The following is a 15,866-nucleotide window of genomic DNA, read 5'->3' on the forward strand; positions in this document are numbered from 1 at the left end:
CCGGAGGTTGCGAGACCGGGGCTGCCGGGGCTAGGGGAGGCGGCACTGAGGCCAGCCCATGTGTCGTGGCGGAGGCAGCGGTGGCCGCACTCTCTCTAGCCCTGCGTTCGTTCCTGCCGCTGGCGCCCAGAGTGTGGCCGCCGGCAGCAGCGGCTCCAGATGGCAGCACAGCCCCGCCCGGCCCTGCGGGCGGCACCCGCCCCAGTGGAGCAGCAACATTCGAGCTAGGAACCTTACCCTATATCCCCGGCACCAATCAACTCCTGGGAGAGTCTGCCCCTCGTAACCCTCCCGAGTGCTGAAACCCAAGGCACTAGAGCTGTCCGCTGTGCTGAAGTATTTGGTGTGTCAGGGTCGTCGCCTCTTCCTGAGCCGCCCCCTCAACAATCTGCTCCACCTTCACTCCCAGCCTGCCTAGGTCTCTGAATAGGAAGTTACATCTGTTTTTACTAGCTGTGTGACCTTGGCAAGTTTCTCAGTATCTCTGTGGCTCAGTATCCTCATTGGTAGAAAGACCATAATAGCAGCTACTAAGCTATAAAATTTTGTCAAGATAACCCAAGAAAAAGGCTTAGCACAAGGGATATTCTTGTCAAGTCAATTCCAATTCATGATGACCGCATGTGTTACAGAGAACTGTGCTCCATAAGGTTTGTTGGCTGTAATCTTTACAGAAGCCTATCACCAGGCCCTTTAGTAAACAGTAAATGCTCAATAAACATTCACTGGTATTTGTCTTCTGACCTCTTTGAAGAGCTCAGTAAATGGTGGTTTTTACAACAATCTAGCACTGTGCAAGGTCTTTTGAATTCTCATGACTTCATGGTGTTAGAGATGCAGACACACTCTGTGCCACATTGTGGAAAGCCAACACCCCTGTTCCGCACACACACCAAAAGCTATCTCCAAAGCCTGGAAGTCAGCCCCTCCACAATACATAGTGCTCTGCAGGGCACTTACTTGTACCAGGACTGTGCTATTTGCAGACCTTGTTAAAAATGAAGACCTCACCCCTTTCTCCCAAAGATCCCAGCAACTGGAGGCTAAATCTCAGGCAGCCCTGAGACCGTGCACTGGTAAACAGGCTCCGAGCAGACTGGGGCTCACTCAGACCTGAGGACTTCTGCTCCCTCTCCACAGCCTTGTGGGTACATGTCCCCATCTCACTGAGGCACAATCATGGCTCAGGAGTTAAATCTCTGGTTCTCCCCGCTTCGCCCCTTCTTCCAGTCCAAGGGAGGACACTGAAAATCTCTCAAACAGCCGCATAAAGACAGCAACCAAATAAAGGTACAAGAGAGTGACTGTTCAGAAAGACTTATTTTATTTTGTGATCTGTGTCAAACCGCCTTATTCTCAGTGCAGGTGACCCTCCTCCCCAGGAAACAACAGTGAGGTCAGATGGGTGGTGTCTTCTGTGAACTCATGGCCTCCACAAGGCCTCAGGAAACCCCATACAGTTCTGAGAGTTGGAGGATCCCAGCAAAGACTGGGGTGGGTGAGAGGCAGTGACTAGAGGGGATGGCTGTCACCAGTCAGGAGGCTAGGGGTTGGAGGACCCTGTCTTTGGCCCTGCTGTGGATTTGAGGCTACCATGTGGATGATGGCAGGAGAAGGGAGTGAGGAGATTTTTTCCCCCTTTGCAATCTCCCTTCGCTGGGCATGGCTTTGATTCCACTCATGGCTCAGCTGGGAAGGGAGCAGGAAATTGTCATGGGCTGGCTGGTTCACAAGGCGCTGCTGCTGGTGCCCCGGAGTCCAACACCACGGGCAAACTGTTCCAGCAGGCCCCCAATGGCACCAGAAGGACTGGGGGTGGCAGCCCGAAGCCCCACTGTGCTGCTGTATGTGGCCAAGAAGGCTGAGCGCACCTCCTGCAGCCGGGTCTCCCGATCACTCAAGGCTGCCAGCCTGTGGGGAAGAAGGAAGAGAATGAATGGGTTACCACCCTCTGACAGGACTCAGCACCCTCATCGTCAGGGGAGCAGCCCTCACACCACACTACCTCTCTCCTGGCTTCCACAAGGCCAGTAGTAATCTTTTGGCCATACTACCCTTAGGGTCCAGGCCCCAAATATTTGGTCCTGTTACCCCATTACTCTCAACTCTGTTCTCACTTGGAAGCAGCAACTTCTGTTGGGTACTGATCTGACACTCTGTTGGGAAAATAACTTGTCTGTGATGACTGGGGCTGGGGTAAGGGGTTAAGATGAGAGGGAGGAGTCTACCCAAATCTGCTGCCTCCATTCTCAGTGAGAACAAGCTGAGGCTGGAGTCTCACACCTAATAGCAAGTGGGGGACCCTTTAACAGTGAGGGACCCCCAAGATGAGAAATCAGGCCTTGGCTGATGACAAGCTTCAACCTTCTTGGGACTGGAACCTGGAGCATCCTTGAAGGCAGCTGTTGGCAGTCCCCTGGAAGAACCCACAAGCCAGGCAGGGTCCATCCCTGGAAACCCCTGTGGCTCTAGCTGCCCCTCAGTCACTGGGTGTCCTCAGGCAAGCAGCTGGAAGAGGGTCAGCTTTTCCATCAGGATGCCTATTCTGATTCTACTGTCTCCTTTTTCTCCCGTGGCCTCCACAGGTACTAAGAGGACAAGAAGAAGCCCCTCTTCTCTGCTTGGCCTGGAACTATAAGCCAAGAAGAGGAACAAGCACATGCAAACCCAGGCCTATCAAAGCATGACTTGTACTGGAGGCTGTTTGATGTCTTGAAGACTATCAGAAGACATCCAAAGTATGAGCCACACCCCATCTCTGGACTCAAGAGATGTGCAGCACAGGGCTGGGATAGACATGGAGTCAGAGAAAAGGTCAGTACTCACATGGTTCCCTGTCTCCTGGAGAACTCTCTCCAGGGGCCACAGATTACAGGAGACAAACCCTCACATCCTATCAACCCCAGGCACTAAGACTAGCCCTGACCACCAACTTCACTCCACATTTTCTCCTAAGAAACTAATCCCTGAGCAATCCCTCCCTAGGGATTTGTCAGAGGTAACAGTTATGTACCTAATTCCCAAACCAAACAGGACTTGCATCCTTGAGCTTGAAGCTAAATGGGAGCTCTGGGTTAAGTCTGGGAGGACAGACCAGGCCTCAGTGTTGAGGCTAGACAGGACCCTAGGGAAAATTGATTGGTGGGAGTGATGTGTACGTATGTCTGAGAGAGAGAAATAGCAGCAGCAGTGCTGGGGCAAAGGAAAGTCAATTAGCTTTGGGAGCAGCACTAAGAAAAGGGAGTTGATACTGATTCCAGTAACACCACGAGCAACCCTAAGGTCTCTTCTGAAGTCTGGGGGAGATTCATGGCCCAAGGTCTACTTTACTAATTAGGTTTCACAAAGGCCAGAGGCCATGTGTCCTTCTCAGCTTCTGCTTATAGCATAAATGGGAGAAACTGAGGTTAGTGCTTTGTATTCACAGGGGAATACCCCAAGGTACATACCTGTGTATTCTCTCTACCCTCCATTTCCTGGGAGGCAGCAGGGAAGAGACCACCCCCATTTAGAGACAAGAAAACCAAACTCCAGAGAGGATACATGAACCAACTGAGGATCCACATCCTCAAGGGTGGGGAACGGGCAGACAGGGACTAGAACCACTATGGTGCCATTCTTCTCAAGAGATGAGCAAATAGGCTCAGAGAAGTCAAGGCTGATATCCCAAGACATAGCAGGTAAACAGAGGAGCTAGGATGTGGACTAAGTCTCTCTGATAACAAAGCCCAAGCACTGAACCTGTATACTGTGTAATCTTGCCAGGACTTGCCCCTGACCTCACCCTCTCCCTCCCCCCAGTCTTGGGAGGCCACACAGGATCTAGCCCTCCTCTGGGAATCACCTAGAAGCCAGAGGGTGGGCTAGCAACTCCGAGAGCTGCCTAAGCCCTAAATGTTCTGTTCTTGGGTGTTAGAATTGTCTATTTCAGTGACTAATGCCAGGTGAGGGGTGCTCTCAAGCAGGAGCAGAGGAAGAAAAGTTTGTGCTTCCTCTAGAAATGGCTCTGAGGCCAGTTTTGGTCATCGAAGCGTCCTGCAAAAAGGTGCAGACAGTGATTTTTTTTTTTTCAGGGCTTCAAAAATTGAAGATAGAGATCTTGTTTCTAGCTGAGAGGTGTGGCTACTGAAGAGGCTGTTCCAAGCACTAGTGGACTCTGCAGCCCTTCAGCTACTCTCTGGCTGCAGGGTCAGGGCTTGCCAACCCCATCCTGTCCAGTGCCTGGCCCTGCCTGCCTTCACCCAGCTCCAGGGGCCGTTTTCCTTCCGAATTCCTTATGCTTTGGTGGACGTGAGGTAATGAATCCTCAGCATCTGAAATTCATCCAGCCCATGGTGTGGAGGCAAAGGGAAGGGTTGCTGTGGGGCCCTTGCAGCTCATCTGAGGAGCAGGCCCTGCTCCCCAGGCTGCTGGAGACTCTCCCTGCCTGACATCCGTGGGGGGCAGAGTGGGCAGGGAGCAGGTGGCTTCCACAGAGGCAGCCATGCTGGCAGATATGCTGTAAGAGCTGAAAGTCCAGTATTAAAGCCTTGGAGAGCTAGAGGATTTTCTAGGTTTGGGGTCTGGTATGTCCATCCAGTTGTCTTTCCTGCCCAGAGGCAAAAGCAGAAGACAAAATAGGGAGGACACAATGGGGAAACTCTTGGTCCTGCTCAGAAGAGCACAGTGCTCAGGTGAGCCCAGCTCCTTTCTGCCTCTACCATACCTTCACTACTATCCCACTGTTCTGCATTCAAAGGATTCTCATGTCAAGCAATGCTTTGGACAGAAATAGAATCATCTATAGTTACAGTCCAGCCAGTTTTTCCTTAGGGAACCACCCCCAGACATTCATGGATGGGGTTTAGAGGCTAGGGTGAGCAAACCCTTCCCTCCTCCATGTACTTTCTGAGTAACCCACAAGGCCTCCTTCATACCTCAGGGATCTGGGACAGCAAGGGTTACTAAGCTGACATGTCAGGAGACACAAGCACCCCAAGGTCAGCTCCCTGGGGCCAGCCCCTGCTTCATTTCCTAACTAGCTTAATTTTTCATAATTTATTTTTCTTGTTGAGACTATACATAGCAGAACACATACCAATCCAACAGTTTCTACATGTACAAATCAGTGACATTAATTATGCTTGAGTTGTACAACCATTCCCACTCTCCTGAGTTGTTCTTCCCCATTAAACTTAAACTCACTGTGCCCCAACCCCCGCAAAGTTCCTATTTAATCTTTCTAGTTGTCAATCTGATCCTATATGATAGATCTTAAAGGAGTAAAATGCTCAAGACAGACATTCTTACTAGTTAAGCTAAACTACTGTTTAGTTTTAAAACTTAGGGGATGTTTTTGGCTTAAGGTTTAAAGATTATCTCATGGCAGTAGTTTCTGGAGTTTATCCTGCTCACGGGCTTTTGAAAGGGGCAGGGGAGCATCCTGCCTTCTCAAGCAAGACACTTACAGACAACTGTTAGGGAGCTCATCCGGGAAGCTGAAAGGGAGAGAGGAGTCTGTGTGCAGGACAGCCCGTTCCTGAATACTGCCACAGCCCGTTACCATCTGCCAGCTGCCAAAGTCTGTGGAGAGAGAGGATCCGGGCAGGGAATGGTCCACTGATCTGGGGCAGAGAGGAGAGAGAGGGAGATGATGCACAGTAAGTCACATGCCTGACAGGGCCCTGGAGGGGACAGGAGGCTAGAGTTGCCCTGGGCCACAGCCACAAGGTTGTGTTGATGAAGAATCTGCAAATTCCACCACTATCTCCAAAAGTGGGGGAAAAAAAAGCTAGATAGATTGAGAAAGAAGAGCAGACCATAAGGCAGGCTTAAGTGAAGGACAATGCTTCATGCAAAGACTTCTGGGAGCAAAAGAGCAAGACCAAAACTTGGTGACAAGAAGTGAGCCAGCAACCAAAGCATGGGGGTCAGGGCATGCCTGCCCTGGTGACAGATACAGCAAGTCCAGTCAACAGCATCAAAAGGAAGGGAGTGGAGGCTGGAACCAAGGAGGCAAAACCACCTCACACTCTTGGCATATAGAGCTGCAGGGTGGGTAGTACAGAACCCTGGGCCACCAACAGACTGTAGATGGTGGTGACCTAGATTGAAGAGAAGGGTGATGGGAGCCCTGAGGCCCTCCTTCCTCTGCAGCTGCCCTTCCCAGAGCCATAGTTTGTATTCACAAACATCAACCCAACCAACTCACTGGGCTATGCCCAGAGGGAAGGGATGAATCAGGCAGCCAACCTGACAGCTTCATCAGACCTTTTCAGAAGGTTTGCAGAAGGGAGGGAGAGGAAAGAGTTGTGCTGGGCATCTACTGTGCCACCTCTTCCCCATGCACAGCCAACTCCTCCTCCTGAGCCTTTTCTGTCTCTAGGCAGTAGCCCAGCCCATGGAGGGATGGAGAGACATCAAACAAGGCCATTTCACCACTAACCCAGTCCCCAGGGTGCATCATCTTTGATGCGTCAGCCTTTATGAATGACAGAAGGTACTTTTGTAGGGACCTGGAGAAAATGCAAAACAGTGATGGTGATGGGGCAGAGAAAAATAGTGTGACCCCGACCCACCCAACTGGCTGGGGTCAAGGGCTTCTAGTTTGAGGTGACAGCCCTACAGGGTCACCAGGTCATCCTTATCTCAAGCAACTGCCGCTTGAGTGCAACTCTGACAGTTCCTAGCCAGCCCCACCTTCAAGATGAGGAAATGCCAGCAGTTCCACAGCCAGTGATTGAAAGGACAGACTTTCAAATCCAAGTTTGACAGACCCAGCATTGCAGATTTGTCCTGAAAGAAACCACCTTGAGACCAGAGAAAACACATGGTTTTCTATGATAAAGTTGCCATGAGTCAGAACCCCTGCAACATACAGACTTCCCACATCCATTATTTCTGCTCAATGCTAGGTGTGTAGCGGCAGCACCTGGGATGAGGACAAGATGTGCTCCGTTACCTGATGGAAGCCCCAAGTGCTGACAAAGCAGGACTTGTTTCTAGAGAGAGGAAAATGGCAGGGCTCAGGTGGCAGCGTACTAGATGAGGGCAGGCCACAGGCCACATGTCTGGAGACTGCCCTCCACTTCCTCCAGGTCATGTGGGGACTTCAGTCAGCATAAGCCTTCTTTGAGGTACAGCTTGGCTCCACAAAGCCTGTTACTGTTCCAGCCTGATGGCAGACTTTCTTTTCTAGGTTTAGCAGTTTGTGGGAAAACAATTACTAAGAACTAAGTGCTGAGGGAATGGAAGAGATGTTGACCAGAGGAGGCAGGGTAGGATGAAGCCTTCTGAAGCCAGGAATAAGGGGAAGTTTCTATGCCTCAACCCCACTCCAATGGGAAAAAGGCAGACAAATGGAATGTGGTTATAGATAGGCTCCCTTAAGGATTCCTGGTCCCCTAGATTGGTTACTTCCTTTTGTTTCCTCCAGTACCTAGCAGGCAGCACCAACAGGCAGAAGTGCACTTGGAGCAGCCAGGGGATAGCTGTATGTCAGAAAGCATAACACAAAAAGTAGCAGGGTACTCATTCCCAGAAGGATGTAAAGCCATCTTTCAGGGTGCAGCCATCTCTGCAGACTCTGTATTTTTTTGCTCCAAGAAATCCTATTAGAGGTTTTTGTCAAAGAACAGGTTTGCAAAACACAGCTCTGTTCTCCTCCTGGGTTCAAGAACAGGGGCTGTGATAAGCTAAGATGTACTCATAAATGCCAGTCTAGATTACCTGGCTGCAGGGGACAACAAAAGAAGAGGGGCTGCCACAAGGACGGACCTGCACCTGTGTACTGAAAGAAGAGAGGAAAACCTCCAAGTCTTCCAGAGCACACAGGTAGCTCCCCTACCTTCTAAAACCTCAAACTCTCCTTCCCTGCCTTCTCATGCAAGTGTAAAGAGAGCAGCAAATAGAGGTCTGTGCTTTACCATCTCTGATCCTCTACCTACAGGACTGGAAAGAACACATGAATAGTTCTCAAACTGGAGAACTGGCCTGGCCTTAGTTCAGAGTGCAGAGTCAATTGGTGGTCAGCTGTCCAAGTATCTGGGTACCGGAAGGGCCTGTACCACTGCCCAAGAGGGGGCATCTCAGCAAAATGTCCTTCTTTAGACAGATACAGCCCCACTTCACAACCCCAAGACAAAAAGCAACTCTAACTCCTGTTAGATGCCCTGTCACAGGCCAACCTGGAACAAGGTGGAGGGGGTGCAAGACTATCCATATGAGATCTGGCCCAACCCATACAATGAGAAATGGGTCTGGGGTAGGGTACCAAGCTTGGCCTTTTACCCAACTGCCCAGAGCTAGACACGGCCCACAGATATGTGCCTGATGAGGACAGGTCCTGAGCCACAGTTAAAGCTTACTGATCACATGTGGAAAATGTTTACTATGTGTCAGGTACTTTGCTCCATTATCTCAATTAAACTCAAACTTATTACATCCTACGTCATTATTCCAACTTTAAAAACAGGATGAGAAAACAGAGCTCAGAGATGGGAAGTGACTTTCCAAGTCACACAGCTCATAGTGGCAAAGCTGGGATTCAGGCCCAGGCATGACTAGAGCCCAGGTAGGAACCCCATAATACACTGATTTTCTTTTCTCTTAAGAGGTGGGAGTGGGGTCTCAGGAATTGGTTCAGGGATGGCACATAACCTCCAACTACAGTAAAACTCAGTGCTTCTGATGTACAGTTAGAAATCAGAAACCCCCATATGACCCCCTCGATGTGTAGAAGGAAGCAGCATATCCCAGGAGCTGCTGCTGGTAATTTTGCTAGTATTAGAGAAGATGGTCAGAGAACAAAGCTGATATAAAGGAAGAGGCAAAGAAAAAGAATCACAAAAAAATGGAGCTGGAGCCTTGGTCAGGCTGTGCCTGAAAGCCCCCTTTCTACCAGACTTTTCCATATGAACCAACAGTTTTCCTTTACTGTTTAAATCTGTTATTTCCATCTGAAAGCATCTGAACTGACACAGAAGGCTTAAAGGTACACAGCTAGGAAGGACCTTGGGACTGCCAGTCTAAGCCCCTGATTACATAAAGGAGAAAATGGAAACCCAAAAACAAAGTCACTCATCCGAGGCCACAAAGAAAATTACTCCCAGCCAAGACCTAGAACCTTAGATATTGGGAACTCTGGTGGCGTAGTGCCTAAGGCATTTGACTACTAACCAGAAGGCTGGCGGTTCAAATTCACCAGCCACTTCTTGGAAGGAAGATTGGGCAATCTACTTCCGTAGTGACATTGCCTTGGAAACCCAAGGAGGGGTTGCTGTGTTAAGGGGTGGGATGTCACCTAATCCAAACTTTCCCCCCAGGAACTGTCAAGGCCAGGAACCTGTCAAGGCCTCCCTCTGATGCTGCCAGGTGGTCGTACAGTCTCTGCCCAAGTAGATACCTCCAAGAACTGGGCCCAAGGGAAGAGTCTCTCAGTTCACTCACAGAGCAACTGACTTCTGAGATAAGACAGGATTTCGTAACACCTTTGAAAAGAAACATCTTTTCCTGCAGCCTAGCCTTTAAACATCCATAGGGAGTGGCAGGGATGGGAGTGAGAGAAGAGAAGTGTCACAGAGCAGGGACCTGTGGGATTCCTGCAGCAGTCTGAGAAGCTTACTGGGGACCCAAGTTTTCTCTTCTAGGTTTGGAGCTAGCAATGCCTTTAGACTTCTCACTGCTCGTTCCTGGTGTGGAGTGGTGCACCCATGCAAGAATGCATCAAACGAGAGACAAGAGTGCCATGTGTTGCAGAAAGCAGTTTGGTTTCTGTGAGGCAGGGCAAAGTCTGCCTCATTAAAGACAGCCTGGGACATAGCTCATTGCTAGGGAAGTTAGCTGGTGGTGGATGGGGGAGGGAACAGCTAATTGGGTAGCAGAGGATAGTTGCTATATTGCTACTTAAGTGATTTAACCAGGCTGCAGGGCGTCCCTCAGCCACACAGCCACATGTTCATCTGCCGTGCATGCAGCTTGCCTTCTTGCTGAGCTCAGTGGTGGCACCATCCTTCCTCAGGTATAGACAATGCTGTGCTAACAACTGCCCTACCCCAATAGACATCTGACTCCAGAGCAGAGATTGAGGCCATGTACCACCAGGGCTTGGAGAGGCATGTTAGCCAGAGCACTAACCTGCCCTTTCTCAGACTCAGCCTTGTGACCAATGAGAGATTTAACAATAGTCCAAAAATGCAGCTCAATCAGAAGCTGTTGCAGTGGCAGTTAAAAATGCAAAAACCCACCAGTCTACCCAATGAGTAAAGCATAGGGTTGAGGCTGGACAAGCACCCTACAGAACTTTCTTCCCAACCCAGCCACACCTGCTACTGAGAACAAAGTTTTACCAATGTCTTTCACAGGTTAGATCTGCCTTAAAAGAGAGATGCTCATGGAATTTGGAGCATATAAAACCTAGATGGTTCACATAAGAATTTTGGCTGTCACAAATAGCTTTTACTAAGGGGTTTCTTTCTACATAGTTTCTCCTACTGCATTTAAGAGCTGATTGGCTATTATTACCTAAGAGGCAGGGAAGCTAATGACAGGATCCCTCAGGCACTTCAACATAAAAGAGACTAAATTAATTTTAATGTTAATGGAAATACATAATTAGAATGCTCCAAATCTGTACAGTCTTTCAAAACCTACTGCAAACTGGCATCTAATCCAGGAGAACCTTGTTGCCAGCCTGCCAGGCTCCAAAGGGACATTTCCAGAAGAGAGTGGCAGAACTATTGAACATCTCACACAGCCCACCTGAAGCTCACAGATGCCATGCACCCCACGTGCCCCTTTGGGTCCAGTTATCCTAGGTGTGGCCAGACCCCAGCAGACATGGCTGCAAAGACAGGACACTCCCAACCCTCTTAAGCCTCTTGAGGGGACCTGGTTGGGGGAGGGGCATCCTGGATCAGCCTCCAAGAGTCTGAACCAGCCACTGCAGGGAGAGAAACACTGGTGAGGCTGAGGGAAGTGGGTAAGGGCAGGCCTCTCTCTCTCCTACCCTGAAACTATCTCAAGGGAGTAGAGTAGGATGTTTTGGCAGGCAGAAGAAAGGGATGATAAAAAGCTAGGGGCCTGGGGAAGGGTGGTGAGGTACTGCCTTGGCTTGGGAGCCCAGCAGTTTGGGCAGTTCAGACAGGGTCAGGACCTGTTTGGGCAGTTCATAATTAGGAGGAATCTTTTGGTTTCTGCCCAGTTGTTCAGCCCAGCTCCGCAGGAGAAAAGAAGGCAGGAGGAGGAGCAGGAGCTCAGCCCAGAAACATAAATATCCTGTAGCATGGTGGTGGGCACGTACGTCAGCCCCATTTGGAGGGTGGGAACAAGCACAGGACACGTGGGTTTGTCTGCCTTGCACCATCCCTCTGCTCAGACACATCTCCCAAACCTCCTATGGACCCAGAGGGTCCATGGTCTCGTTTAACAGATGTAGCACTTGCAGGTACATCCTGAGTTACACTCTGTTCTGAATTATAGGGCTCAGATCTATATGCTCAGATGTAAGCATACAGATCTCTTGGACAGTAGTCAGGAGTCCTTCCTCGCCTCACAGTTTATCTGCTCTGCCTGTTTGGGGAGGTTCCCATCACCTGTCATTGCCTGAATTTGCCACAGGGTCACACAGAGAAAGAGGATGGTGATAGGAGGAAGGTTGCAGAAGTTTCAAAAGGTCTTTCCTTGACAGGCTGATAAGACTGTTACCAAAAAGGAAACTGAGTCCCAAAGTTACATGATCATTACATGGTAGAGCTGGGCTTGAATCTGGGATGGACTCCAAAGTTTATGCTCTTTTATTAAATGTTCCTTTCTCCCTAGAATTTATTAAGGATCTCTTATGTTCCATTATTGATTTGTTCTCTTCTGGAGAGACATCCTCAAGACTCTAGAAAACAAAGAAATTCACAGGATTCTCCTAGGAGTATAAAATGGAAAAAGTGCAGGGCAGCTAAAATGTTTTCTCCAAGCACCAGGCCAGACCATCCCTTAATCCCAAGCTACTAGCCCAGTGCTCAGCTTTCATCTCATCCAGAAAATGCCATTCCTGCAGTACATCTAGCCATGCTTCTAGTACATCTATCCTAGCTGAGTGCTTCCTCTCCAACTGTTCAATATCCCAAGGTTTGCCCAGCCACATACATCTAACCAGCTCCCCAGCTCTCCTCACTGCCCCCAGCAACTCAGACATGGAATGTGAAAACCAGGAGGGACTCGGAACATCTAGATCCAGCCTTTTCAATCAGAATGTGAAGTCCAGAGGGGGATGAGGCCTGCCAAAGGTGACAGGTAGAGGCCTGCTGGGTCCCTCCCATCACATCACACCAGTGCATCTTCAGGACTCCCCATCTGCCTGGCCCTAGGAAAGAAGAGTCTCAAACCACTCTATAAACTAGCCCTTGCTCTATGCCAACACATCATCTCATCCTCCCAACAATGGGATGGCCAGCTAAGCTTGTCACTCTCCTCTGGCCTCCTAGCTATCCTGCCCACCAGGCTGCACACCAAGACACTGGATCCTAAAACTCCAGCAAAGGCGCTGAACACCTGCCTCCAGCTTCATTAGGAGGGGAGGCCTAGCTATCCCCATGAGCGGGGGGGCCACTGGACTGCCTCACCTGGGTTTGGGGACCTCCAGGGGACTGCTACCCATCCTGAAAAAGTTGTCAGAATGGTTTGAGGATGAGGAGCTGGAGGATTTGGCTTCCACCAGCCCCTGGTAGGAAGGCAAGCGGTCTTCTGAGGGCTGTGGCCGGCTCCAGAGCATACTCTGTGGAGAGGACGAGTGACTCTTCCTCCTGCAGCAGGGAGAAGGGGGCTGTCAGGCTGCAAGTCACCTGCCAATGCTCAGGGTCCAGCCTTTTTCCTTCCATTGTAAAGGGGCCATATGGGAGTGGGCATACACTCAGCATGGCCTGGGCCCTGGACCCTGGCAGCAAGGACTGGGTCTTCATGGCAGGACTGGTGTCCAAGTAATGCTGGCCTGCTGGTTTCAGAGTCTGGAGATTCTTAACTTACCTCTCAGGAACCCACTCAAATGTTATGTAAAATCTTAAGGTGTCTTGTCTAGAGAGAAGGTGTTTAGTTCTAATCAGATTCTCAAAGGAGATGACCCTGAAACAAGTTCCCGATTCCCAATCATCATGTTTCCCTCTCCTTCTGGCTTTCTCCCATCTTTTCTCTAAACTGGCTTCCCACCTCCCAGGCAGATGAAACACAGGTGCCCCCTCAGGAAGTTCCTTTCATACCAGCCTGCCTGAGTGCCTGGCCAAGCCCTGTAGGTTCTTCCTCCATGCCACAGGGAGCCCCTAGCCCTTTAGGCTTCTGGGCCAGCACGGATAGTGCTTCTCCCCAACCAGATGGCTAGCCTCAGAGGCCCAACAGAGACAGCAGGGGCACAGAGCTGTGCTTTCAGGCCTGCTGTTGGATCCCCTTTACTTCCAGAGCTCCTGCCCTGCTCCCCAGAGCTGGTGTCCTGGTCACAGCTGTGAACAAGAGTGGCTCCTCACCAAGCTGCCTGAGTCTGTGCTCCCGCTGGGATTAGCTCCACAGCCTCATAGGTGAAGCTCCCAGCTGCTCCTGGGGAACTCTCCATGACCAGGGAGAAGTCACTGCCAAGGCTAGTGGTGCTGCCACGGTCCCTCCGCCCTGAAAGAAGCCAGTGCCATTGGTCAGCTCACTGTCTCTTCCCACTGCTGGTCCCAACCTCTTCCATACCATACAGCTGGAAAGAAGAGCTTCTAGAACAGTTCCTATGTGGTCTGCTGGGACACAGGACTCACTCAGCATGTAGATATCTTCCAAGGTGAAGCCTGCATCCCGGGCTAGCAAACTCTTCCTCCTGTAAGCAGACACCCAGAGCAGTGAATTCCACATCCAGCAAGGGTCTCCTCTGTTCCTACCTCCTAACTCCCCACTAGAAAAGAAGCTTCAAATGATTGACAGCTCATGGAAACAGTCCCACCTAAAGAGTTTTATAAAACGCTAGGTCCACTTCTGGGCCTCACTGCCTGGTTCTGATCAACACATGGGTGCAGAGTTCTGAGCAAAGCATGTCTCCTATCAGCTTGGCCCTGAAAGCACAAGTCTGAGAGCTTGCATTAGGCTGGCAAGACACCAACTCTCCTGGAGGGGCTGTATAGCAACTACCAGCCAGGACCTGTTTCCCAGGCTGGAAGTACTTCTGTTCTACCATGGTAGGCTGCACAGTGGTACAGACATGCTTTCTGTGGTAACCCAAGGGCAGGTCTGAGACCAGCTCTTCCACAGGGGCTTAGAGGAAGTGGCTTAGAGCATGAGAGTTGGGAACTTCCTGTCCTTTGGCTGGCTTTTCTCTGTAGTACCCCACCTGGCTCTCCCAGTCTCCAGAGACCACTCGTCTGGTGCTAAGCCTTCAGCTAATATGGCTCCAAACTGACCCCAGCACGGCCTCTCCTACAGAAGAGCTGCTCTCACCTCATGGCCCTCCCCAGGGGCCCCCCACACTGGCCTCAGGCAACAGTCAGGGAAGTGAATGCCAGCCTACCAGGCACAAAGGTAACCAGACAGAGCATGGAGATGGTGATAAGGCCTGCCTGCTGTGAAAACAGTCCTGCCCACAGTACAGCAGGCCTCCCCTTACCTATGCATCTTCAGAGCACAGAACTCCTCGGAGGTGATATGCTTCAAAAAATTGAAGCAGAAGAAGAAAATCTGAAAGAGAGGTCAAAAAGCATAAAATGAGAAGATAGCCTTCTCCAGGGAGATTCATGGTGGCAGGATGCTTGGGTAGGGGCAGCAGCCACTCTGGTTGCCATTCTCTAACGTGATGCTTGCAAGATAGCCTTCTCTGGGGACCCTGGCTGGATCTTCTTGTCTAGAAATGGTCTGGGTGTGGAGAGGCTTTAGGGCCTGGAAGTGCAAGGAAGGAAGGGATGGCGTTTCCTTCCTGGGAATGCAAGAGGTTAAGTCTGCCATTTTTCAAACCCTACCTTCAAACTCAACACACATGTTCTCATGCTGTAAAAAAGGATAGAGGAAACAAGAGTGTCTGCCCTCACTTTCCTTCTAAGAACCCCAAGGAGACAGGCTAACAGGAAAGGAAAGGGATCAAATTTTGAGGGGTAGCCCAGAAATGGAGGATCAGAACCAGGGCCAGAGGCAACCATGCTTGGCCCAGAGGCTGCACTGCTCAGGAGCTGAGAAGTTCAGGTCTGAAGGCTGAGGCAGCTCAAAAGGAAGAGAGTACCCTCCTGGCTGCTGGCTGCAGGCCTGCCTCCAGCAGCAAATCCCCTCTTCACCCCAGTCCAGGGGGTCTCCATCCAGTACACACAGGACTTCCATCTCTTTGGGTTTTAAACTCCCCAAGTGACCTGATATATGGGGTCTAGAACCCCCCTTCCTCAGAGCAATACCTACATGGTTTCCTACAGAGCCCCCAGAAGACTGCCTCAAAAACCAGAACCCCCAAGTCAGATCAGTATCAAAATGTTGTGTTACATAAAATAGGTATGTCTGCTGTACTTTTTAGTCTTTAATATGACAATACTAAACCCCAAAGGTCAGGCAAGGGGAAAAAGCAGGCAGGGTTTCTCTAACAGGCCTGTTTTTTTTTAGTTTAATAACATTGCTTTAAAGCATCTGTGTGTGAGGGGCTGGTGAGAGTAAGAGATCAAGCCCCTACCCTGAAGACCAACCATCCCAGTTCACAGACCCTCTGGCTTATGTGCAGACTGGACCCAGACCAGCTTGGCTCAGCTCCATGCCCTGTCCAGATCTCTGAGGGCAGCACAGGGCCTGCGCTTTTTTTTTTTTTATTAGGATTTGGGTGAAGATTTACAGAGTAAATTCACTTTTCATACAGCAGTTCACATATACATTATCTCATGTCATTGACCAAAATTTACAATGCA

General features: G+C 50.2%; 1 protein-coding gene across 1 annotated transcript in view; it reads right to left on the reverse strand.

Annotated features, from left to right (window-relative positions):
- Positions 1 to 1,727: 1,727 nt before the first annotated feature.
- MTMR14 (myotubularin related protein 14) overlaps positions 1,728 to 15,866 on the reverse strand; it is a 49,053-nt gene continuing 34,914 nt past the window's right edge. Inside the window, exons 14-19 of the mRNA XM_007945835.2 lie at positions 14,597 to 14,667; positions 13,758 to 13,816; positions 13,485 to 13,623; positions 12,594 to 12,773; positions 5,448 to 5,603; positions 1,728 to 1,911 (exon numbers count right to left, since the gene is read on the reverse strand). Of these exons, the coding sequence (XP_007944026.1) occupies positions 1,728 to 1,911; positions 5,448 to 5,603; positions 12,594 to 12,773; positions 13,485 to 13,623; positions 13,758 to 13,816; positions 14,597 to 14,667 (789 nt within the window). The remainder of the gene's footprint in view (positions 1,912 to 5,447; positions 5,604 to 12,593; positions 12,774 to 13,484; positions 13,624 to 13,757; positions 13,817 to 14,596; positions 14,668 to 15,866) is intronic.

The sequence above is a fragment of the Orycteropus afer genome, unplaced genomic scaffold, assembly GCF_000298275.1.
Source record: "Orycteropus afer afer isolate SDZICR_OR568_19922 unplaced genomic scaffold, OryAfe1.0 scaffold00144, whole genome shotgun sequence".
Taxonomy (NCBI): Eukaryota; Metazoa; Chordata; class Mammalia; order Tubulidentata; family Orycteropodidae; genus Orycteropus; species Orycteropus afer.